This window comes from Eupeodes corollae, chromosome 2 (genome assembly GCF_945859685.1).
Source record: "Eupeodes corollae chromosome 2, idEupCoro1.1, whole genome shotgun sequence".
In the NCBI taxonomy this organism is placed as follows: domain Eukaryota; kingdom Metazoa; phylum Arthropoda; class Insecta; order Diptera; family Syrphidae; genus Eupeodes; species Eupeodes corollae.
The window spans coordinates 150,433,085-150,457,818 of NC_079148.1; the positions used below are offsets into that span (position 1 = coordinate 150,433,085).

The 24,734-nt window shown below is 30.5% G+C and overlaps 1 protein-coding gene across 7 annotated transcripts in view; it reads right to left on the reverse strand.

The window, feature by feature from the left end:
- Positions 1 to 24,734, reverse strand: part of LOC129947223 (supervillin) — a 513,320-nt gene that overhangs the window by 392,809 nt on the left and 95,777 nt on the right. Inside the window, exon 1 of one of the 7 annotated variants that reach the window (XM_056057692.1) lies at positions 12,308 to 12,340. The exons of 2 other annotated variants lie outside the window; for them this stretch is intronic. In XM_056057692.1, coding sequence (XP_055913667.1) covers positions 12,308 to 12,325 — 18 coding nt within the window. In that variant the 5' untranslated portion in view covers positions 12,326 to 12,340. Of the gene's footprint in view, positions 1 to 117; positions 367 to 12,307; positions 12,341 to 24,734 lie in introns of those variants that run through there. 4 more of the 7 variants (XM_056057691.1, XM_056057693.1, XM_056057696.1 and 1 more) reach the window with 4 other exon arrangements.

Here is a 24,734-nt window from a genome sequence, read left to right on the forward strand (position 1 = left end):
TATCAACACCTTTAAACTATTAAGTATCTACCATATGTAGATAATTTTTTTATAGTAATAATTTATTTTAAGAAACAACAAAAATTTAATTCAAGAAGAAATATTTTTTGTACATACTTTTCCAACATTATTTTGATACAAAATAACTCCTTCGTTGCTTCTTGATTTTCGATTTGCGGATTTGCTCATTTTTATTTTATTTAATTTTCAATTTAAGAAAATTCATCAATTTCTTGTTTATAAAATTTTAATTTATAAATTGAGAAATCTTATTTGGTTTTCTTTTTTCTTGTGTTTCAAAACATCTGTTCCATCGTGTTTTTTGAAATATATATAATTATATATTTTTCCGTTTTTCTGTTATAAATATTTTTACGAAATTTCTTTTTTAAATTATGTCATTCTAGAGAAAAAATAAAAAAAACAACTATTTTCAACATTAATAAATCACAAAGTTTTTAAGCAACACATTCAAAAATATCGGTTTCCTTCTTTTTCTATGGTTTTAAGTTTAAATGCATTTTATTTGTAAAAAATAAATAAAATGTAAACTATTTAAAAATCAACTTGTCATTTAAAAAATTTTGAGAAAACACAATTTTTTGATGTAGAAAGATGAAAATAAATATTTTAAATATTTATTTATTTTTATTACACAAATAGAGTGGCAGTTTTCCAACTTAAGAAATAAAAATTACACTGAGAAAAAAAAAACAATCCACTCGAGTTTTAAAATAAATAAATACCAAAACGATTAAAACAGTTTTAATGATTTATTTTTATGTTAAAAGTGTTTTTCAATTTGTTTTATTTTCCATCTATTTGAAACAATTTAATCAATTTTCTACTTCAAACAGTTTTTGAAAAAAAAAGTTAAAAAAATTCTCAAAAGAAAAGAAAACACAAAACCGATAATTTTAGATTTCTGCTCACGAATTTACAATAAAATAAAATTATAAAAATTTCTTAATTTATTTAAACAACAAACTCGTAGAAAAACAGAAAAAGAAGAAAAAAAAATTAAAGATTTGGCGTGCGAACTTTTTCCGTGTTCCACCGCCTCGAAGAATAACTGACTGACTTGGCGAGTCGCCGCTTACAGAACCGATAGGCCAAAACGAATTCCGATGGCTGGTGTTTTTAGTTTTGTTTTTTTGATTCGTACTCCTTCTCGGGAAAATGTTGAAGTTTTTTACAAGTCAAAGATACTCGTACGCATTCATGAGATACTTCGAGAGCAGAAAATACACGCTACTGTAGCTACTGCTGCTGCTGGCTAGCGCTGCTATCGCTTGCTGGCTGTAGGCTTCTCCTACATCTACCGCTCTCATGGGGCTAATCATTTGAGTGGATTTTTGGATTAGAAATGAAATTAGTACGCATGCTGCATAGCGAATAGTTTTGTGTGCTTTTGGTGGGTAAGGTATCTGCGTTTCTGATGTGAGTCGCTATGTTTCTTTGGGCTAAATTGATTGTTTATTTTCGTAATTTCAATTCGACTGTTCTACCGGGGATTCGGGTGGTTTGGAGGGGTGATTAGGGGGTAAGTCAACTCAACTCACGGGTTGATAGATAGAAGTGAAGCACTTTATTTTATTTTGTTTTGTATTTTTGTAAGCGGTTGGTAATTTAAGTTTTCTTGAGTATTTAGTATGTCAATAGATCGCGTGTAGTGGGTTAGCAAAACTATAAAAAAATAAAGAAAATAAATAAAACTTACGAGACATAGTCGTGGTACAGATAAGGAGAAGTGGAGAGATTACACATATAGTAAGCCCCCTCTCTTTAAAGATAATAAGTGAAGGTCGATTAAATTGATTGAATTTGGTCAAGCTATAAGCTTTTAAAAAGACGCGACTGTCATTACAATATTGTTTTGTTGTTTTTTTAATTGTTCAATAGAACTAATAAAAAATAGGGAAACAAAAATAAAATAACTATCAGACGGTAAATAAAATGTATTGTGAAATCAGTTGATAATAAAATAATAAATGTTTTACAATCACCTTGGTAAGGTAAGGAAATAAATCGAAGCTTACAAGATGTAGATTTTCAATCTAAAATACTTATTTAAAACATTTCAGTGAGAGACGACTCTTTTAAATTTCCCAGGAATAAATAGCAGTCAGACTATTGGATTTTGGTTCGATAGAAATATTTCGGGGAAATATTCCGAGAGCAATGACATTTCTTATGAGACTCCCGAGAAGTTCATCATCAACAATATTTTGCTGTTTAAACAGTTTAGGAATTTAAAATGTACAATTATAAGTCCAATATTTTGATTTAAGGAAGGACCCAGTAGTTGATTTGTTCAATTCAAACAAGTCTTAAAGATTTTGTTGCTAAAGTGAACCTTTGAATGATTCAGAGAATAAGCAACTTCTAATGTGACTTACACAGGGTTTTTCGAATAAGATGTTTTAATTTGATATTATACAAAAATTGTTTTGAATGTTGATTTTATTGTTAAGAGGAAGGTATGCCATTTACCATTGAAAACGAATCATCCATTTGCAGAACCAATGGGAAATCAAAAACCGTGTAGAATTTAATGCTTCAAAAACTCAATGCTCAAAAGCGTAACTCTTCCCCAATGCCAATATCCATGGGTGGTACATGCATCGAGGGGACTGAACATCTTTCAATTTAAGGTATGTGCATCACATATATGAAGTCGCCAAAAACGTTGCTAAGTGTGTAGGTTTTCTCCGGTGATGTAAGAAGTTTTTTACACCTTCTGATCTGACAATAATTTATGAAGCTTATATTGGTCCGAAACTCGAGTTCAATTCTCAATTCTCGGCTCCCCTTCCTTGGAGTTATACTAAAGATCTGGCCCTTCAGGTTGGGGGTTGTGCCGTCGGGGTGACTTCCTGGCCACGTAAAAAATACCATTAGTTGCGAAGCACCAACAAGCCTCGGATACGGACGGATTCACTGTGAAGTTAAGTCCTCTCTCGAGCATCTAAAATCCCCATATATAAGACACTCATCATCCCGGTTCTCATTTATGGCGCTGAGGCCTGGACCCTGTCAAAAAAAGATGAGAGCGTCTTAGGATGCTTCGAGAGAAAAATTCTTCGTGTGATTTTTGGTCCCGTACGCATAGATGGAGAATGAAGGAGAAGATATAACGACGAACTGTACAGGCTGTACAGTGACACTGACCTAGTTAGCAGAAGTCCAACGGCTTAGATGGCTAGGTCATGTAGATGCGAATGGACATCAACGCTCCAGACCTCACCTAACTTGGCTAGGGACCGAGCTGGCTGGAGACGTATGTTGGTTGAGACCCAGGTCCGCCCCGGACTGTAGCGGCACCTTAAGGAAGCAAGTAAGTACGTTTTCTTCATAAATACGAGTCTAAGTGTTTAAATTATTCATTTCATTTCATAGACACATTCATACAAAATTATCTTCTTCGTTTTACATTTGAAAAATTAATATTTACTATTTATATTCAGGGCGCTCCAATGCAATAAAAACTTACAATCTTTTATGAGAATTGCAATTTGGTCAAACTGTAGCTAGTAAGCAAAGAGAGATCAAACAGAATAATCATTCTGCTTCTATGTAACAGAACAACAACGCCAAGACCTTAAAATAAATAATTATTTCATCCTGGATGTCAGCAATCAACATTAGAACTAATAAAAAGAGCACTAAAACTATTTACTACCTCTTCAATTAAATGCGCGACATACTACTACGAACGTAAAGTCGGAAACGCATTTGCATTATAGAAATGCATTCATTTTTTAAAATACTACGCCCCCCAGATTGATGTTCTCCACGGCCGCAGAGGTGGTGGCGGTAGCGATGGAGGTGTGGTGATGATGTGTCCCCCGTTTGGAAATCATTTGTTAGGTTCATCCTCGCAAGCAACCAACATTTCGACTATGACTTTAAATGCATCAATTAGTTGTCAGTGTTGTCACCAAAACCACTGACAGTTGACCTGAAAATTCTAAACACACTGAATCATCATCAGCAGCGCCACAACAGAAAATAGAAAAATCATCGACATTAGATCAAACCACAATTCATCTGACAGCGAGGGCGTCTTTGCTTGCGGCTCTATGTCATCAAACTCGGATATGTTATTGTGAATGATGCGAAATGCCTGATGTGACTCTCATGCGAAGGCGGTGCAGTGCTGGTGAAGCCGATACGATACTCGTACTAATATCAAAATGTGTGACAAAACCAAACCGAAAATAAAAACGAAATGAAGAAACTTGGAACGCAGCCATTGATTGACTTTTTTATTTCTTGTTTCTATATCGATGCTCGATCATCCACCTGAGTGGAAAATCGTTGACATTTTTAAGGTGATTTTTACTCTCGCTCACATTTAAGTCGAATGAATCTTCCAAATGGAATGCAGACAGCGAATTAAATTAAAAAAATACATTTTACAAAAGAACAGAAGGAGGAGAAGGAATTTCCTCATTGAAGATATAAATTTTATTATTTATTGATGATAAATTGATAAATAGCCCGAGTCATTAGGAATTCATATTGAATGACACCTGTCGGAAGTTGCGTGATATGAATTTTATATCTTGATGATAGAGAGAGTCGATATTGCTTCTCTCTTTTTTTTGGATAGCGTGCAGGGTGGTCTCAATTTCAATTTACCACAAAATAAATTTTCATTTTCATGGGTGGTTTGATTGCACGACAGACTTTATATCTGTTGATTCCAGGGTTGTAAAAATATTCACATAAGTATCTAATGTATGTCCTATATGTATTTTTGTACTTGGATATATTGAAACGAAGTTCTAGACGGTTTCATTGATTTTTATATTACTTCTTGTTGTTTTATTGTTATAATGTTATTCAGAATTAATTGTCTTTGCGGACATTTTGGTGGGGTTGTAAGTTTTCTTTGGCAAATAAAATTATATTTAGGGTCAAATTTAAGTGTTTATTCATATGGTTAAGTTATTTAGCTGGGGGTGAATTATTATTTTAGAAGTTGTGGAAATGAGTCATCAGTCTATTCTTAGATTTATAAAAATTCCATGAATTTAATGACAAAATGTTGATACGTATCAAAATAAAAATCAAGCAATTTGTTATACGCAAAGTATCATAAGCTTTCATTTGAAATGGTCTTTTCTAAATATATAACAAATTAAAACCTCTTTTTTAACACAAAAGAGACTTTCAAATAGAAGGTTTTATTATATTTATTATTTTTATATTTGGGCAGATGTCACTTTTAAAGCTGTCATCTTTTGACATTTGACAAGAAAAGTTTTTAAAGTCCAGTTAACAAAAGAACTCAAGTCGGTAGATTAGCCGTGTTTTTTTTGGTATTCCATAGAAAGCACACGGAGAAATTGCCAAAAAAAAATGATCCGCAGTAGTCCGGTTTTTATATTTGAAAGTTGATACACTTGAATATTTGCCAGAATAAATTATCAAAAAATTCCAAAAAAATAGCGAAATTCCGACTAGGGGCGAAATCAGTTAAGCTGATATTTAATACATGAATATCAAAACCAAGAAATCACGTCTGTGTAAGGTGAAAGTCGATTTCACAGTTTTAACCAAACAATTTTACATGAAATAAAAGCTTCAAGAAGGGGGTTTGTTCGTAGACTACTACATTAACATGTGAAGTTGAAGCGAGCTTGAAGCTTAATCTAAACTGAGAATAACCTTTGGTGGAAATATAGAAAAACTAAATTATCTTTTCAATTGTTTTCTCTTGCAAAATAAGCCCAGTTAGTCCATTTTCATTAACAAAACTAGATAATATCAACAGTAACAGATTGATTTTTTTCCCCAATGGAAAACATATGATTCCAAATGCACAGCTACTCTACGAACACAGTCATAGATATACAAAAGCAATATCAATCGTACCAACATTTGAGAACTAAATCACATAAGATCCATTCGAGACTAAAATCTTTATACACCATTCCAATAACTTTAAAATGTAATCAAAGAATTATAATCACTAATCACATATAATTGGAAAGTGTTAATTGCTTGCAATTTAATTCAACAAAATAAATGTAATTGAAAACATGATGGAAATCAATTTCCTTGTAAATGTTATTTTAGTGTTTCCTCTCAAAATAGTAAGTGATTTTTTTAAATTAGATAAATTACAAGTAATTGATATGTTTATTTTTGTTCCATTGTAATTACATATGTGCTTGTAATTGTAATCAAAATTACAATTAATTATAAATTCTAATTTAAATGAAAAATGAAGTAAATAACCATATGTAATCATTAGTCCCCAACTATAAAGTCATACAACAAAACACGATAAAAACATTAAAAGGAAAAGACTCAATTTAACTCCTTTTATGTTCAGCACTCAGAGTTTAAAACGTAAAATTTGTACTTAGTTTAGAGCTCGGTAAAAAATCTAAGCAAACAAATAACTTTTAATTACTCTTTTAACCTTACTTCTTAACAAGGTTTGTTTTACACTTAACCGAAAATCTAATATTAAAATTCGAAAATTTGCATTTTTTTGTATTTTATGTTTTGATAGCAAAGTGGGTTAGGCTGATTTATTTTTTCAAAGAGTTCAAGACTTCAAAAAATACGCGTAGTAGGGTTATCTACATATTAAATTCATTGTAAAAACTTTTTCACATATTATAAGCTAATTTATTGTTCTATTTTGTTTACATACGTATAATCAACACAAAATTTGAATAATAAAAACAAATTATTGTGCAATGTAGATTCTTAACATTCCATTCAAAAAGTCTAAGAACACCTACTTCGGTATTTTGATTGTGGGAACGAACACTTCTTTCAAATTAAGCCTCAGAGTAATCAGCACTTGTATTTAATGACCTTTTTGTCTGATAAGTTATGGTTTGATGAATAGGCGGCTTCAGTTCAAGAAAAGTAAATAAAGTCAAGGAAAATTATAAGAGAACTTCGGTTCGAAAGTAGACCTAGGAAAACTCATGCCAAGATCGAAATATAAAAAAATAAGTTTCACGATGTTGCCAAAGACATCAATTACTCGTAAATAAAGGAAGACATTTTACGCAACATACAATTTTACGCAAAATCAAATTAAATTAAAATACATCCATCATAATAACATAACATTGCGTCATTAATATCCGCAAGCGAAATATCTTAATAAAAAATAAAAAACAAATTCGCATCCGAAAAAAATTATATTTTTTATTATTCCCTCATACAAAAAAAAAACATATAATAAGATAAAAATCACTTTGTTGAGGTTTAACACATTTTGAGGAAAAAAGAAACCCCAACTGATTTGTTTATAATCAACCAAAAAAAGTATTAAAAACATGTTTAATTCTTTGAATACTTTTTCTAATTTTATTTTTGTTTAAAAAAAAAGAGTTTTTGGTTTATTTACAGCAAACCCGACAACGAATGAAGATTTTTCATTGAAATAATCTCATCACATCAGACATTAAAATTAATACTCTGATTTTTTTTTGTTTTTTCTTTCTCTTTTGTTTTATTGTGAAAATTTAATTTTATGACTTACTCGTTTACTATATGAAAGTTCAAGGTCTAACGAAAGGATGAGAGGTATTAAAATAATTTTTTGATGGAAGTATTTTTGTTCTGGGTTTGTAAAACAAATAAAACAACAAACAAATAAAATTAATGTAATTTCAATTGCTGCTACTATTCTACTCTTGGACTTGAGTATTAAATTTTATTGTCAGAATTTAAACATATGTCGAGTTAAATGAAATATTACATTTGACAGCATGTTGAAACATCAGCATTGTTTTCACTTCTTAATTAAAAACATTTTATTTGTTTTGTGAATTTTGAGAATCGATTTTGAAAGAATTGTATTGAGCAAGCTTTTATTATTGCAATAAAACAACACAATGCATTTCCTTGATTGTGGAAGGTCTGCTGACTTAGTGGATAATGTGTGAGACTAATAATACCACGGTTATGCTTTCGAATCCTTCGTTGATTTGTATTTTTAAAGAATAATTTTGAATTCCAAGGTTAAGTTTCATAAGAGTCTGAAGAAAAGAGATCCCTCTAAACTACACCAACTATATCAGTCTACTTAACGACGATTACAAAATCTTCTCGGCCGTAATATGTGAACGTCTAAAGATAATCGTCAACAACCTGATAGGTCCTTACCAGTGTCGTTTAAGACCAAGAAAGTCAACAGTCAATTAAATATTCACACTACGGGAGATCCTGAAAAACCGCATATCACAGAATTTACAGGGACGAGCTGTATAGAGCTAAATCTAGTTTAGGCAAAGGGAAAAAAGGAAAAGGGTTTAACGGTTAATGATATAAAACAAAGTACATACAGTCGTCAAGAAAGGACCTACAACACCAAAGTCTTGGTCAAAACGTCACCATCGACAGACGTAACTTTGAGGTTCTCAAGGACTTCGTATACCAAGGCTTCGCTATTAACGCAGAAAACAACACCAGCGCTGTGATCAAACGAAGAATAACTCTTGCTCACCGATGTTTCTTTGGGCTAAGAAAGCAATTGAGAAGCAAAGCCGCCTCTCGGGCGACCTAAGTGTTGCTATATAAGACTCTCATCATTGCTGTCCTGCTTTACGGTGCAGAACCATAGACTTTTATAAAAGCGGATGAAAGGTCGTTTCCAGAGAAGAGTTCTTCGCGTGATCTACGGTCCCGTATGCATAGAAGGGGAGTGGAGGAGAAGATGGAACGACGAGCTCTATGGGCTGTACAGCGACGTAGACTTAGTTAGAAGAGTAAAAGTCCAACGAATAAGATGACTAGGTTACGTAGAGCGCATGGAAACTAATGCTCCGTCATGGAAAGTCTTTTAATCCACACCCACAGGACAGCGATGTAGAGGAAGACCGCGAATAAGGTGGGGCGTTCAAGTGGAAAGTGACCTCAACCAACTTGGAGAGCGAAACTAGATACATCAAGCTAGGGACCGAACTAGGTGGAGAAGTTTGTTGGACGAGGCCCTAGTTTACACAGGATTTTAGTGCCACCTTTAGTAAGTAACCAAGTTTCATAAGAGTCCACGTTATGTTAGAAGAGCATTTACTAACAACGATGCTAACCGAATCTTAAGATGGAAACAAGAGTTTTAAAATAAATATTTTATTTTTTCTAAATAAAAACCTTGTTTATAATGATTTGTTACAAATTTTGGCAACAAATCAAAGTGATACAAAATTCCATACATGTTTAATACAGTTTATTAGAAGTCAATACTTGAAGGCTACACGTTTGCAAATCAGATACATTTTGAATCTTCCCTGATTGTGATCATTTTCAGAAAATATAAAAGCCATTTTAGGCAGTATATCTAGGTTAAAAAGTCTAATTGTAATAGATTTAAGCATCTTCTTATTTTTTAGTATTTTACTTTAACTGACGACAGGTACAAGATCGGCATCAGTTTTGTTCTTGTTGATTCTCAATTTTACTCCCGAGTTTGTGACATTTAAAATTATTGGATCCGTTCCGATGAATTTTAGATGTGTTTGCTTTGTTTGTTTTTTTTTTTACGAACTGTCACTGTTAAGACGTTTTGAGATCCAGACTTTTTAAAAATAGTTTGGATATAAAGTACGAAAAATATAAGTTTTTTGGATTTTTTTTTTCAGAAGTACTGCAAAAGAAATCGGATTACAGAAAAGGCCCATTTTTATGCGTGATTTATTTTAAAATGGCGACTGTGCATTAAAGGTTCACGAACCGATTGACAGATCCTGCCATTTTTTTACCATGGTCCAATGGTTTTTTTTTTGTTATGAGTACTGTCCGCACACTCAAGGGGCTATAAATACCCTAATGACGATTAGACACATTGCGAGCGTTCTATGAAAGAATCTCTGTACTTGATAAGGCGCCCGAAATTAGGCTCAATGGCAAATTGATAAGCATTCCTAGAAGTACAATTCTTGAGGTTGTATCTTCTGAGAGTATTGTTTATGAAAATAGCGATAAAGCGATAAAACATTGACAAATTTGAACACCATTGCTTTCAAGAGTAGCAAAGGTCTCAGTAAGAAAACGATAGCCTTTTTACTCTTAGAGCTCTCTTTTCGATTTTATCCAAAAGAATGAAGTACTCGTACGTTATTGGGATAACATCCTTTATATGAAAATTATCCTAGGGTTTCAGAGGAATAAAAGCTAAAAAACTTCTTAAAGAAAACCTTAAACCTCAAAACCATGGATAGAGGCATTTAGGGATGGTTATAATTTTGCGACATTGAGTTTTCGAAGTAATAAATACTACATGGTTTTTCAAAAGATCAAAGTACTGTCGTCAGCGAACCAATTAATTAAATGAGCAGCTACAGATTAAAGATCACTTATAAAAATAAGGAAATAAGGAAGTGTCGGCGACAAAACGGCCAAATGGCGCACTTTTAAAGTGGAAAGTGAAAAATTTGCAACTATGTATATGAATGTATTTTCCCAATATTTTCAAAGTTTCAAGTCAATCTATTGAAAAAGGTCAGTTATGAATGCGATATTGAGATTAATGCTTTCAAGTTTTAATTAGTCAGAATTTTTCAAAGCTTTCACAAGTAAAATTAGAAAACCGAGTAATTAAAGATCTTTTCCTTTCGTCCTAATATTTTAAAACAGCAATTTTAGGGTTTCAGGGGTCAATTAAAATGTAAAAAAAAACTTCTCGAAAATTTTAGAATGGCCCAACTTCTTATCAGAAATGTTGTTCCTAATTATCAAAAGAAATACAATTTTGAAACAGCTAGTAAATTGCTAACTTTAAAAAAAAAAAAAAAACAAATTGTTTAAAACATTTTCGTCTAGAATTGTATACAAAAGTATGTAATTCGCGTTTGTGCTTCGTACAACATAGCCTTAAAAAAAGTTGTTCAGATTATTAATCCATTTGGAACAAAAATAAATGAATGCGAATTGCCTTTGTACAAAAATACACAAATAAAATAAACTACGGAAATAGTTTACGATAATTTGTTCTTCTGTAATTTAAAAAAACAAAAAAAGCAACACGTGCTTAAATGATTGAGTGGTCAGTAGTTGTCATTTTTAAGGCTTAACAAATTAAGTAATTGTTCGACGTGTATTTTGTTGTTTTTATGTTTAAAAAGACAAAAATAAATTAGAACTATCGATCATAGTCTACCGAATAAAGATCAATAGTTTTGTTTTTATTATTAATTGAATATAGTTTCTATACTCGTATTACTCGTTATCTACCTACACAAAAATAAATTTAAATATTTACACAAATATTTGAAGTTTTAAACATAAAGATTAATGGTGTTTTGGTATAAATGTTTTTAAATTTGTACAAGCAATTTTTTGTTTGACAGAATCTGTCGTTAGGTTTTTGACTCAAAGTTTACTTCTTAAATGTTATTAATTTTTAACAGAAAAAAAGAATTTTTAATTAAAACAAAATTACAAACAAATTTGTATTCTTCTAATATGTTACTCCGTACAACTTTTATGAAGCTTTTTCCTATTTTTGGTCTTTGCGTTATGATTTAAGAAAACTAAAATATATACACATTTTTTCGATTTAGTGCACACCTTTAAAATTTATTAGAGGTTAAATGGAAACACCCACAAGCGACTTTTAATTATCAATCTAGAAAACGTAAATTAAGACATGTTTATTATTTGCACCAAACTCTAACCTCTAAAAATCTAGTTACATTGAAAATCGGAAACATTTCGGTTTTTTTAAATCAGACTAGTATACCAACAGCTTTTACAAAAATTAGTTCTTTTACCCCCTCCTCATATTTTGTATTTTGACGAACTTATGAACTCTCACCAAAATTTTGCGGATTGCGAAGTTTTTGAATATTTAATAAAAATTACCAAAAATATCAATATTCAATGTACGCGTCAAGCCCGAATTGGGCGCCAATTAAATTTGATGAACAAACTGTTGGCAATATGAAGATGTTACCAGATTAACTCCATAATTAATAGAAACAGAAATAAAATTTGTACAATCTTAATCTCGAGAATTTATGAGGATTAAGAATATATTTCAGTTGATTCAAGCTCAAAAACATTATTTTATAAGGTTTTATCATAATTTCATGTTAATAAATTCATAACTAAAAGATTTAAATTTTTGTTTTTTTTTTTATAATTAACAATCATAAGCCGATTACATTTTAATAAAACAAATTTAAAAAAGTGTAACTAATTTCACATAAATTCAAATTAACTGTTTGATATTTAAAAAAACCTTTTCATATTTGTTTATGCATGGTAATGTTAATTTAAAGTACATCATAAAACGTCTATATTTATTATAATGATTATTATTATTTACCTGAACAATACTAAGCATATTGAAAAGTTCAAAAGCAACAACTGCAACGGAATTAATACATTTATCATACATTTAAAATTTTATTTTTGTATGGTTTTCACTTTTTGAAAAAAAAATCAACTAATTTAAACATTTCACATTTCAAATTCGCATAAAAATGAAGATTTCACTTTTAGTTTCTATTTATTTTATGTTATTTCCTTATTTTTGTTATAAATTATTCCAACCTAAATCGGTATTTTGCTATACACAAGATTCTTTTCAAAACTATTTTAAATGAGGTCACAAAGCTCCATACGAACTTAAGCTTCAAGGTTATTTCAGTGTACCTTTTATGCAAATAAATATTATAATTTATCTTTTTTATTTTTATATTTTTTTCACCGAACACGTTAGATTCTCATTTTCAATCACCCGCGTAGGTTAAAAGTTCCAAACGAACTAAAAACTTTTTTAAACCTTCGAATCAAATCTACCAACAAAATTTTTCAAAAAAGCACAAAAGAATACAAATCCAGTTTTGTCATTTTATTTGCATCTGGTCGCGATTTGTATCTACAAAAATATATAAAAAAAAAAAACAACACAAGGTATTAGCCCCTGAAGTACTTTAGCTTTAAGCAACACCATCATCAGCACGAATACTTCAAATAGAACATTAGCTGGATTATTTTATGCCTGAGGAAATTTGGAACACGCACCCAACATCATCGGGTTAGTTGGAAAACAGCGGACTTGAGTCTCCATCGCCATCGCCATTGACGGATTTGTGTACAAAATAACAAAACAAACAGAGCCAAGTTGGCAGAACTGTGCAAATGCAAAATGGAGGTAACGTCACTTTACTTCACTTCACGTCACGTCAGTGGTGTCTGCAAAACTACATATGTACTCGAAGTACTATATATCTCATATCTCACTGTAATTGTTCCTTTCTCTGTTTCTTTGTTTTTTCTTATATTTAATTCCGTTCACCTTGCCCTAGGTTTGTCATTCTTAATTAATCGTTGTCTTTTATGGTGATTTACGTTTCAATTAAGTTTTTGTCTTAAAACACATTGTTTCAGTGTTTTTATTTACATTTTTGTTGTTGTTTCTTTAGAGTGCGTAGCGTATAAAGTACAATTTAACAACTGCAAACTTGAAGCATTGTTTTGTTACGTCAATTTTTTTTTCTTAAATTGACACCGGATTGTGGTTTGTTTTGCACGCGACGCGCGAATAAAGCTGCCGATGAAGTCAAAAGTTTATTAACCACTGAGATGCCGATGCTAAAGTCGATGTCTCGAGTCGTTGTTGAGAGCTTGAGAGTGGTATTTGGTTTGGCATTTTAATGTCAAAATTTGAACAGATGAAGTTCAAATGAGTATCATGACTTGAGAGGGGGGAAGGAATTCTCAATAAAATATGATATATATGCGCCCACCTTTAAATAAGAGTGTTGCCGATGTGGGTTGAATAAATGGAGTTTTATCTTCCATTTCTGAGAACATGTACATTAGGTGAACTTTATTGAGTACAATGTTGACATAAACAATTAAGACAGAGCTATGTACATAGCGTAGTAAGGTAGGTATAGAAGTCTACGGTAATTTAAATGTACACCACTTGTTAAGTACTGTTTAAATGTGTATACAACAAAAAATAGGTTCATGAGAGCAAGAGAACTATGAGGCTTAGTTTAGCCTTCAGCTTATGCCAAATAGCTGTAGCTTTTATATGTTCAACGCAAGTTTAAACAGTTGTAGATTATGATTTTATCATAAACTAGTTTTGGCTATTGTTATGTGCGCTAAATTTGTGTTTGCTATGTTGTCTACAGCTTGAAAATTTATTTGCTTAGAAGACTTGAAAGAAGTCCATATGCTTAATTGAAGAGAATATTGGAATAAGAACAAATTCCTGAAACTTCCAAATTAAACCTATCAATCATTAAAGGCCAAACACATTGAAGATGATGCAGTTAGTTTAAAAGGGTGGTCCGTAAAGTTCTTAAAGTTTTTTTGAAAAAAAAAAAATCAATATAAACCTTCAGTTGAATGTGAATATTTTCAAAAACCCACCGTGTTTGGAGAAAGATACCACAATGATTGTTTCGCTTTTACATAACTTGACTTTTTCAACCGATTTTTTTTAGAAAATTTCGATTTTCTCAATAGCTGTACCGATTCACACAATAAAACACAATTTTATACGAAACTCCTTTTTTTTATTTAAAAAACCTTCTGATTTGAATTAAATCAACTGACCAATATCAAAACATAGAGATTCTTTTTTTAGCTGAAAATTAAGAATGTGAAATGCTTAACCTAATTCTGCCTATCTCTTCCATTTAATTCAAAACTTTAAGGGGTTGGACGCCTTATACGCACCTTATGCTTCGTAACCTTTTTTTTAACTAAATTTAGACCTTTGTGGATCTATGAGTCACATATGACAGACGTTTTTTAAGGGGCTAGGCGTAAACAGTTTGTTGGGGATTTCTAGCAATATTAAAAACCTAGGTACAAAATTTCAAGCCAATCGGTTAAACATTTTCTGACTAGCAGTCCAGCTATCTTAAAAAATGCAGTATTGAGATAAACGCTTTTGATCATAAATAAATACAAAATCCTTAAACCGTTCATAATATTTTACAGCATCATTTTTGGTGTCTTAGCGGACTATTTTCTTAATGAAAAAGGCACAAACCTTGCATTTAAATATTTAGCAACTTTCGAAATATTTATTATTTTTTTTTTTGTTCTAAATTGTTTAAGCTGTTTTTTTAGTTTTGCTTCCTAGAAATTCATAAATTGACTTTTATTAAAATCAGATCATCTGAACACTCCAAAAGAGTGACAGATCGAGAGAAAAAAAAATCAAACAAACCTAAATCTGGTCGATGGACCTATTAATTTAAAATGTCAGAAACTCAGATGTCAATGGTTGCATTCACAAAGCTAGTGGCTACGTAGTCAAAGGATTTTGATTGGCTAAATCTAACTAAAAAAGTAGTTGAAATTTGCCCTCCGACGTAGTGTAATCATTTCGGCTACAAAGTTAGTGCACACTGGTTTTGAGGTTTCACAATCAGCTGCTCGGTAATGACACAAGAATTCAAAATAAAATGAAACTTTTGGTATTTAAATATAAATATAAATCAATCATTTTTTATCTTCTATTTGGATTTATTGAATTAAAAAAGAAAAAAAAACTATTTAAAGTTCTGTAAGCACAAATATTTCTTATTTTATATATTTGTATTTGTCAAAAATATGACAGTTCCGCATTGAATAGCTTTGTAGTGCAATTTCGCATTCACAAAGCTAGTGGAATTTTGAATACGTAGCCACTAGCTTTTTGAATGCGCCCAATGTGCTTTTAATTACTTTGTTATTTTATTTAAAACCAAGAACCCAACTGTTGTCTTGTCAAACAGTAATATTCTCTAAGTTCAACTCTTCAAAAAGATCCGTTCGGCACTAAAAAAAATCACACTTTTTTACACAAAATTAAGTCTTGAAATATATTCTTCTTTTAAAAACGTATTATATTGTTTTATTCACTTGTAAAATATTCACAAAAATTGTCAAGATTTAGTTTTTTTTTTTGAGAAAAGTGACAGATGACATATGGAAATACAAAATTAATAAAACTTCAAGCAGAATTTTGGTCACATAAGCATTGGAAAAATGTTAAGACATAGTAAGAAGCTAAAAACGTTTAAAACAACCAAAATCATCTCTTTAAGTTAGAAACTTACTAAAATTACTTGAAAAGTGTTTGTTTACTTTTTTAAAAATGGCATCAGATTTTTTCAACTGTCATAATTTTGTTTGTAAGTTAAAATATTTTTTTCTTATTTACGAAATATATAATTTTAAGATACTGACTCTTAAAAATTCTTCCAAAAATTAAATTTAAAAAAGGATTTAAATTATTGAATGACATAGTGTCTTTAAATTTTCAGTGTATAAATAGGAAACACCCTGTCTTCCACCAAAAAACTTCAAGTTAAAAATCTACATCCGACAAACTTATTTATGTTAATTTTAGTGCAAATAAAATATCGGTGAAATGTAAAATAGAGAAAACTTTTTATTATTTATTTTTGATCTATCCTGATAATTGTTATACGATTGCACGCGTCTATAATTTTCTTTTTAGTTTTTTAACCCAAGCGTGCTTTTTTTTGAAGGATGAATAAATTACTATTTCTACCGGTGGCGGCGGCGCCAATTTTTATGACGAAATATTTGCAAAAATCTAAATTAAATTGCAAACAAAATATAAATTTAAATAAACTCAAAGAAAAACACGTTGTTGTCAAAATATCTTGAAAGTCGCGTCAGTAAGCTTATTTATAGTAATTTATATTAATGGCCTGACTTGTCACTAAAATATGTATACAAATGTCAAATTGTTGTTTATTATTTAATTTTTTGTATTTTTTTTGACACGGGTCGTTGTAATTTTTGTTTTTAACTCGAAAAGGGTCATTAGTTTTAATGAAATTTCATATTTGGTTGGTACCCAATTTTGTAATTGGTAGTTCGTTATTTTTTTTTTTTCATAATCATAATTTATAGTTGTTTTATTTTTTAAAACAAAATACTGGTCTCTATATAAATTAAGCTCAATTTTAGTAATTTTCCATTAAGATGACATTGAGTGTGAATGAACTCATTTATGTTATGATGATGATGACAGCTCCAGCGGGCGGTCGACCTTTTCAGTAAATGATACGAAAAATACTACGAAATTCCACGCATCTGATGGTATCTGGAAATATGTTGTCATAGTTACATTTTTGTGTATTTTAATTTTGTTTTCCAAGCCGAAAGGGCTTTTTTATACAGAAGCCTAATAATAAAAAACAAAAAACAGAATTATGTTGTTTCTTTATAAAATAGCTCCAAGGTTAAGAAACCATTTTGCTACAACTTTTAAAAGCCGACCTCATAGAGAAATTAGACCTAAAAATGACGTTAAGTATGTTAAGACCTTGTAAAGGGTGTTTTTTAATAGGTTTAGGACTTTCAAATGGAACTAAAAGTGAGTTCCATCACCAAAAAAAGTAAGTCTATATTCGTATTTCGAATGGAATCATAGTTTTCAAAATTAAGTTGCACTATTTTAGGCTCCATTCTATTCATATTTTGAAATGTCAAACCAAACTTGAAAGAAATCACTTGACAGCTGAAAAAATGGCTGCCATTTAAAATAGTGTTGCCAACTTAAAAGTCTATACCCTTTACCTGTTTTTGACAGGTATGGATATTCATATGCTAAAATGTCAAACCAAACTTGAAAGAAATCACTTGACAGCTGACAAAATGGCTGCCATTTAAAATAGTGTTGCCAACTTGAAAATATGTACCCGTTACTTTTTTTCGACAGGTATAAATATATCAAGATATTTTCAAAAAGGGTGTTTTTTTTTATTTCATGACAATTAGAAACATTAAAGCTTCGCTATTTCTTATCAATTGTTTGATTGTTGCTGTCTTTGAATTGAATGTTCCTGATTTTAAATTTCCGCTGTCAATTTGTTTGTTTTCTTTGCATAAATCAAACTGGTCTATGCACAAGTTTAACATACATATGTCTTTGTTACCCAATAACTCCACAAGGTATTAAAGCTTTACACGATGTTCAATCAATCTGGATGCTAATCGAAAACAAGCAAAACGTTTACCTACTACATACTACCGCAGTGGTAGCGGCTGCGTTCATCCCGTCTGTCACACTTTGTGCTTCATGTGTAAATCGAAAGCCGGTTCCTCCTCAAATTCAAAACAAAAAGAAACAAAAACTTCAATTTGTGAATTGAATTTTAAAACACAATTTAATAAAGAAAAACATCCAAGAAAAAATAATCAATTTCAAACAACAACGACAACGATGATGATGATGATGATGATGATGGCAGCAATGGGTCTTGATCTTGGTGGCGGCGGCGACGATAAGGCTGGGAAAAGCAAGTTAAGCTAATTCACAACTCTTCGAACTGATTTAAGCTACTTCGAACCAGCCCAACGACGCCCGATCCACACCACCTCGCCGATCAAACTTAAAATTCACAAAGTATCATCGCATAATATCATCGAGTTTGATGTGTTTATTTTTCAAAATAAAATATAATTTGAAGTGAAAAAACAAGACACAATCTGATGATATTATCTAATCGATGTGATCAATCCAGAAGATCATTTCCACACCTTTTGATGATGACGATCGACGACAGACGACGACGATGGACGTTAACGTCGATGAAATCAGTGAGAGTGAAAGTTTAAGTCTGTTACATATACGTAGGAACATTTTCGAAGAAAAACAAAAATCTCAACGTCAATTTTCTATCGACAAAGAAGTGGTTCGCCATCCGGCTATTATATTATTAAACTCCACTGAAGTAATGGTTTTTAATTAAAAAACAGAATCGTCTACCGCCACTTTTTTCGCTTTATCTTGGAAAAAAATGCCGCACATAAACACGGGACACGTCCAAGATTCAGTGTTCGGCATGTCCAAGGCATTGAAGTCTCTTTTTTACTTATTTTTGTTCTGCTGCGGTTTTAATGTTGTTATAAGTTTTTTGATGTGTTTATAATTTAGCTGTCAAGTGGTTTGTTCTTTTTTTATCACACATAATTATATAGAGAAAGACATTTTGAACTTGTATTATCTCTGCTAAGATGCCTAATTAGGCAAACAAAAAGTAAGTTGGAGTCTTAAAATTGTTAGATTCAAGCAAATTAACTTTTTTTTAGTTTTATCAAAAAAAGTGAAGTTATTAAAGTTGCTTGCGTTATTTTTGTTTACTAATTAGTATTATGTGGAACTAGGATTTTTATTTAAAATTTAAGTAGATTTTTATTTCTAAGTTTTTGGTTTTAAATAAGAAACAATGCAAATTAGAATAAGTCAAAAATCATAAAAATATCTTATTAAGTGTCATAAAATATTTGACTGGTAACTCGGTCACGTAAAAGTTCTTTGTATATTTGGACAGAAAAATAGTTATTGTAAGAAAAAAATCGAAAAATATATACATATAATAATGCTTCGAATGGAGATTTAAATCTGACAACTCTGTTATCAACTGTCAAAAAACAACATCAAAAGTCAAAGTTTTAGTATTAAGTTCTGGAATTTCAAATAGAACCTTTTAGTCCTATCACTATTAAAAACGAAAAAATAAACAAATAATTGGCCACCACTTCGGGGGCTTCAAAACGTGACAACCCAAAAATTCTTTAATGTTGAGAACTATGACTGCAATATTTTCAATATGTTGGCAGTAAATTTTAGCAATTTCATGGCATTTTTGAAGCGTGTGTCGTTTAAAATTTAGAAATGGCGTAGTTTGTACTTTGCAAATGTCAAAATATGTGACAGCTTGTCAAAAAAGGGATATTTCAAATAAAACAACTCGTTGAAAAACTTTTCAAATTCAAACAATTTAGAACAATCCGAATTGATATGTTTGGCATTTCATCATGTTTCAGTTTCTCTAGATTATAAATAAATGGATTTTAGAGAGATGTTTATGTTTGCGTAAGTTTATACGTCTGTTATTTCGAATGGCCTTACATTCGGAATACTATTTTTCGGCAGCCATATCCCAAGAACCAGACGAGATATCAACTTTTTTTACTTTAACAAGAAAAATTTGGTAAATCAAATTTCAAAAATCTACTTTTTTAAGCTCAGGTTAATTTTGTGCAACGAAGAATAAAGTTTTTGACAATTGTAAAATTTTTAGAAAAACTGTATTAACAGTTGTTTTGCAAAAGAAAATAAAACCTATGTACACATTTTAATTATTGAATTCGTTAAACAAACTAACGTTGGAACTTAAGACTAATATTACATTTATATACTTAGATTAAATTATTAAATTATACAATTTGCAAAAAAAAACTAAACTGAAGTATTGAAAAAAATTACTTTAAATGTTTTACTTTTAAAATCATCGCTTACGGAATAAACTGAAATCAATTGGTTGAGGGGACTGTTTTTACCATACTTCGATCTGCTTGATATAGGACGTAAAGGAACTTGTCTTCTAATACTTGAACGGCCATAAATAAAGTTTAATTGTTCCAAAATTGATGTGTAAAGGGAGCCCATATTATGCAGCCATTTTCCAATATTGGTCTAACAAATTGTATATAAAGGGGTTTAAGAATATAAGGGTCGCGAAAATCATGTGAAAACCGTTTTATAAATCTGATTTGATTTTTAAATAAAATAGTCATTATGATTTGTAAAAGTTAATTTAGAGTCAAGAATAATACCTAGGTCAGAGAAAGTTGAGAGTTTAGTCAAGTAAAAAGAGTCTAATTGAAAGTCAAAACATTTTGTTTGCGTGTAAAACACATTGATTTACATTTGTCTATGTTTAGTAAAAGCTTATTTATAAAACACCATTCGCAAAAACTATTTAGATCATATTGTAGGAGTAAACAATCGTTAAGTGAGTTAATACGTTTAAAAATTTTAATGTCATCAGCGTATATTAAAACAGATGAGTGTTTTATAATCGAAGGTAAGTCTTTAACGTACAAAATAAACAGTAAAGGTCCTATGCGTCTACCTTGTGGTACGCCAGAGTTGGTATAATAATATGATGACCGCTCATTCCTAAAAACTACGCTATATGATCTATTATATAAGTACGACGAAACCTAACTAACAAATTAATCGTTAAAGCCTTGGGATTTAAGTTTGGAAGTTAACGTTTTATGGCACAATTAATCAAATTACTTACTGAAGTCTGTAAAGACACAAACAAAATTCTACTACAAATTTGAAAAACTGATTTACGTCTCAAATATCTTTAGAACAAATAAAGGCATTGACCTAGAACTTATTTCATCTCGTGGACAAATATTCATTGCAATTATTGAAAAAAAAACTTCAATTCACAGTTTTTGGTAAAAATCTACTTTGGACTCAAATATCTTGAAAATGAACTGGCTTAAAAATTATAATTGTAGAAAATTTTGATGTTACCGTTCAGTTAAATTTTTTAAAAAAAAACGTCCGACAGATTTGTTTTACATAAATACAAATCAGCTCAAAATTCCTGAAAATGTGTTAAAGAAATTTCTTCAAATCGAATACTGTCAACTCTAAAATTTTAAGCTTTTCAGTTCCTTTTTCTTTTTGGTATTTCTTAATTCCTTTTTATTAAAAAAAAAAAACAAGCATCAGAAAAAGTGACAGTTCGTGAAAATACAAAAAGAAAACATTGATTTTTTTCATTATCTTATTTAAAATATTGTTGTCAACTTTCAAAAAATTTTAAAATAATTGGAAGTTTTTTTTTAAAAGAACTGACATTTTTAAGTTACAAAATATACCATTATAGAGAATTTAAAAAATAAAATAAAAATTGATTTGATGAAATAACTGAACAAAAATATTTTCCAACGCCAATATTTTAAAAACAAAAAATTATATTATTTTCAAAATAATTTGACTGTACGAGGAATGATGTTTTTAACATTTGTTAAACTAAGTATACACGAACTGTCAACAATCTTCCAATAGTATCCAATCAGGTGACAATTGCTAATTTACTATTAAGTGAAAAATGTTTGTATTTTTGGTTAGTTGATTTTATCAAAATATTAGACAATTTTTGGAGAAAATCGTTCGTTTAGAAAATACAAAATTGCTAGCCTCATTGGAAGACAATTTTCTTGACAGATGATAGCAAAAGCGCAAAAACAGTTAAAGAATACATTTCTCAATGTTAAAATTGCAGGTTGTGCGGAGGTTTGACCATTTGGCTTTTATCAAACCGTGTGCTTAGGTTGTTTATACTCTGCACAATCTACGTCCTACAAAAGTCACCTGGTCTCGATCTCCCTAATAAATTGTAAAGTTAATTCAGCCGTCCAATTCTTTTCAACGTTTTTTTCTTTACTTCTTTTGCATTAGTTTGACAGAAGGTGACTTCTTATTTCTCTCTATTTCTGTTGATTTGAATTCTTTTAAGATCCTGTAAGCTTTTGTTAATGTTTCCTGATCAAAAACTTTCTACCACTTAAAAATTAGATGATTTTGTTGGCAAGAACATCATCTAATAGGCAAGTAGTGGGCAATCGTCAAATTATTCGAAAACAAAATTGGGTGTATTTTCAATCGAGTTCAATAGATTGCAAGATGTCGATTGGCTAAAATTTGTTTCTTTCACTTTTGACTGATAAAATGGGTGTTTACATGGTTGATAAAAAATTGGTTAGGATTTTGGAGAATCTTAGCTTTAGATTTTCAAAAGAAATATTGACAACAATTAAAATACTGAAAAAAAAATTATAAAAAATGTTTTTCAATGCAAACCAGTTAATCACTTCAAATTTAATCTATTGGTAAGATTTTTAGAATTCAATTGATATTTTTTTTCAACAAATCAAAACATCCTAAAGACGGTTAAACTGTTTTCCAACAGAAATATCTTGAGAACCAAGAATTGTTTTGAGTTTGGACAAATTAAGATTCAAAAACCAATTCGTTTATAACAAAATAAATTTGGCGCACGTTCTTGAGAACGCAACGGTGTTTCTTAAAGTTCTTCTTGCAATATCCAAAATGTAGATAATCAAAATTTAAACTTCCGTTTACTTTTTTGATTAAAAATTTAACTCTCTTAATATCACATTGCATACGATAAGCATTCATTAACTTTATATATTTTTTCTCATCAACGACTTTTATTGTAAATCGTGCTGAATCTCTGGCATCGTTTGGTGGAACGCATTTTATTTTATTTTACACGCACGATCAACCTCATGCTTCGCTTCACTCGCGGAACATAAATCGTTATGATCTTTCATTTTTTTACCCCAACAAATTGATTAAGCACGCTTCCACGCACATCAAAGCACGAAAACAATAAATAAAATGATTAACATGTCCAAGACTCCAAATCGTTCAATGTTCATCCCGAATTAAGGGTTCCTATCAATTTAATGTAATTTAACTGATGATGTGAATTTATGTATGTTTCACGCCTGACATACAAAACCATAAAGAAAGAAAGTTTCAAAAATTGACATCGCGATGTATCGTAGAAATGTTGAATTTCAAAAACTGAAATGGTTCATTGCATGATTTTAGGAGCAAATCACATAAAAATATATTTATATCCCCCTCAAGCATTTCCTCAATTTTCAGAGGAAAATTAAATTATTTGCAATTATTTTCGAACAACCTTGAAATACTAAACATTCGTACAAAATCACTCTCTCACTGTTGATGGTTTGATGATGCTTTGGATTTGGATTTGGATTTTTCGCTCGTTTTTAGCGCAAACACACGCGGCGCGGCGTGAAAGCGAATACGAATGAGGTATATTTACAAAATCTTCTAGTTTCCTAAATGCTTCAAAAATGATCAAGATTAAGCGAAAACTATACATTTTTTTTTTCAATTTTGCAGGAAATTTATAATTTGCGAAAATAAAACACTGATCTAGCAGTTTACACCCATAACACATGAATTGAATATACCCACACTAAAATGTTCACACGGTCGTGATTTTTAAATTAAACAAAACTGAAGAAATTAAATAACGAGGGAAATTAAATTTTCGGATCGTGGAAAAGTGTATTAAGATAATATATTTTTAAAATGATATTAACCAACTTATGTTTGTATATTTGTTTTTAAATTTGATCGTTGAAGCATGTGATTAATTTTGTCACGCATCTGCAATGGCATTTTGTTTCAACCATAATGTTTGCATGTTTTTTTAATTTCATGTTTTTTTTTAAGACTTTTGTGAGCTTTTAGCATGTTTGACAAAAACACTTTTCGTGACAAATTACGAAACATGAAGATGAAAACTCATTTTCCAAATCATTGCGTTTGCGGTTTTTCTATGATGGTTGATGTTGACTTTGATCGTGACATTGACCGTGACCATGGCAGAAGTTGTTATTGCTGATGATATTTATTTTGTTTCGTTTTCTTTTTTACTTGAAATATTATTATTGTGTTGATACGGAAGACTGGCGAAATTATAAGTCGCGTTTTTATATATGTAAGTGTTAATTGGCAAGTTGACAACCGGAAAGGGGTTGCCACTATATTATAAGTTTTGAGGCATAGGATGGGTGTGCATTTATTTCTCCTCATAAAATTATTTAAATATTATTTCAGACTGTTTCCAACAATTTTTCGGAAATGATGAAAAGGAAGTTACGTGCATTTTTTAGACAAATAATTTAAACTTGATCCTTGAGTTAATAATTATTAGGCTACAAATTGAATAAAGTGTTTAAACTAAATAAATAAATAAAATGGAGCAAAAACTAACAACTCTTAAACTTTTCTGTGTGAGTCATTTCAGGGATAGCGCGACCTACCTTATGGCGAATTCGAACGGTCAATTTAAGAAAGCACTTTTCATGACAAGAATTACTCTTGG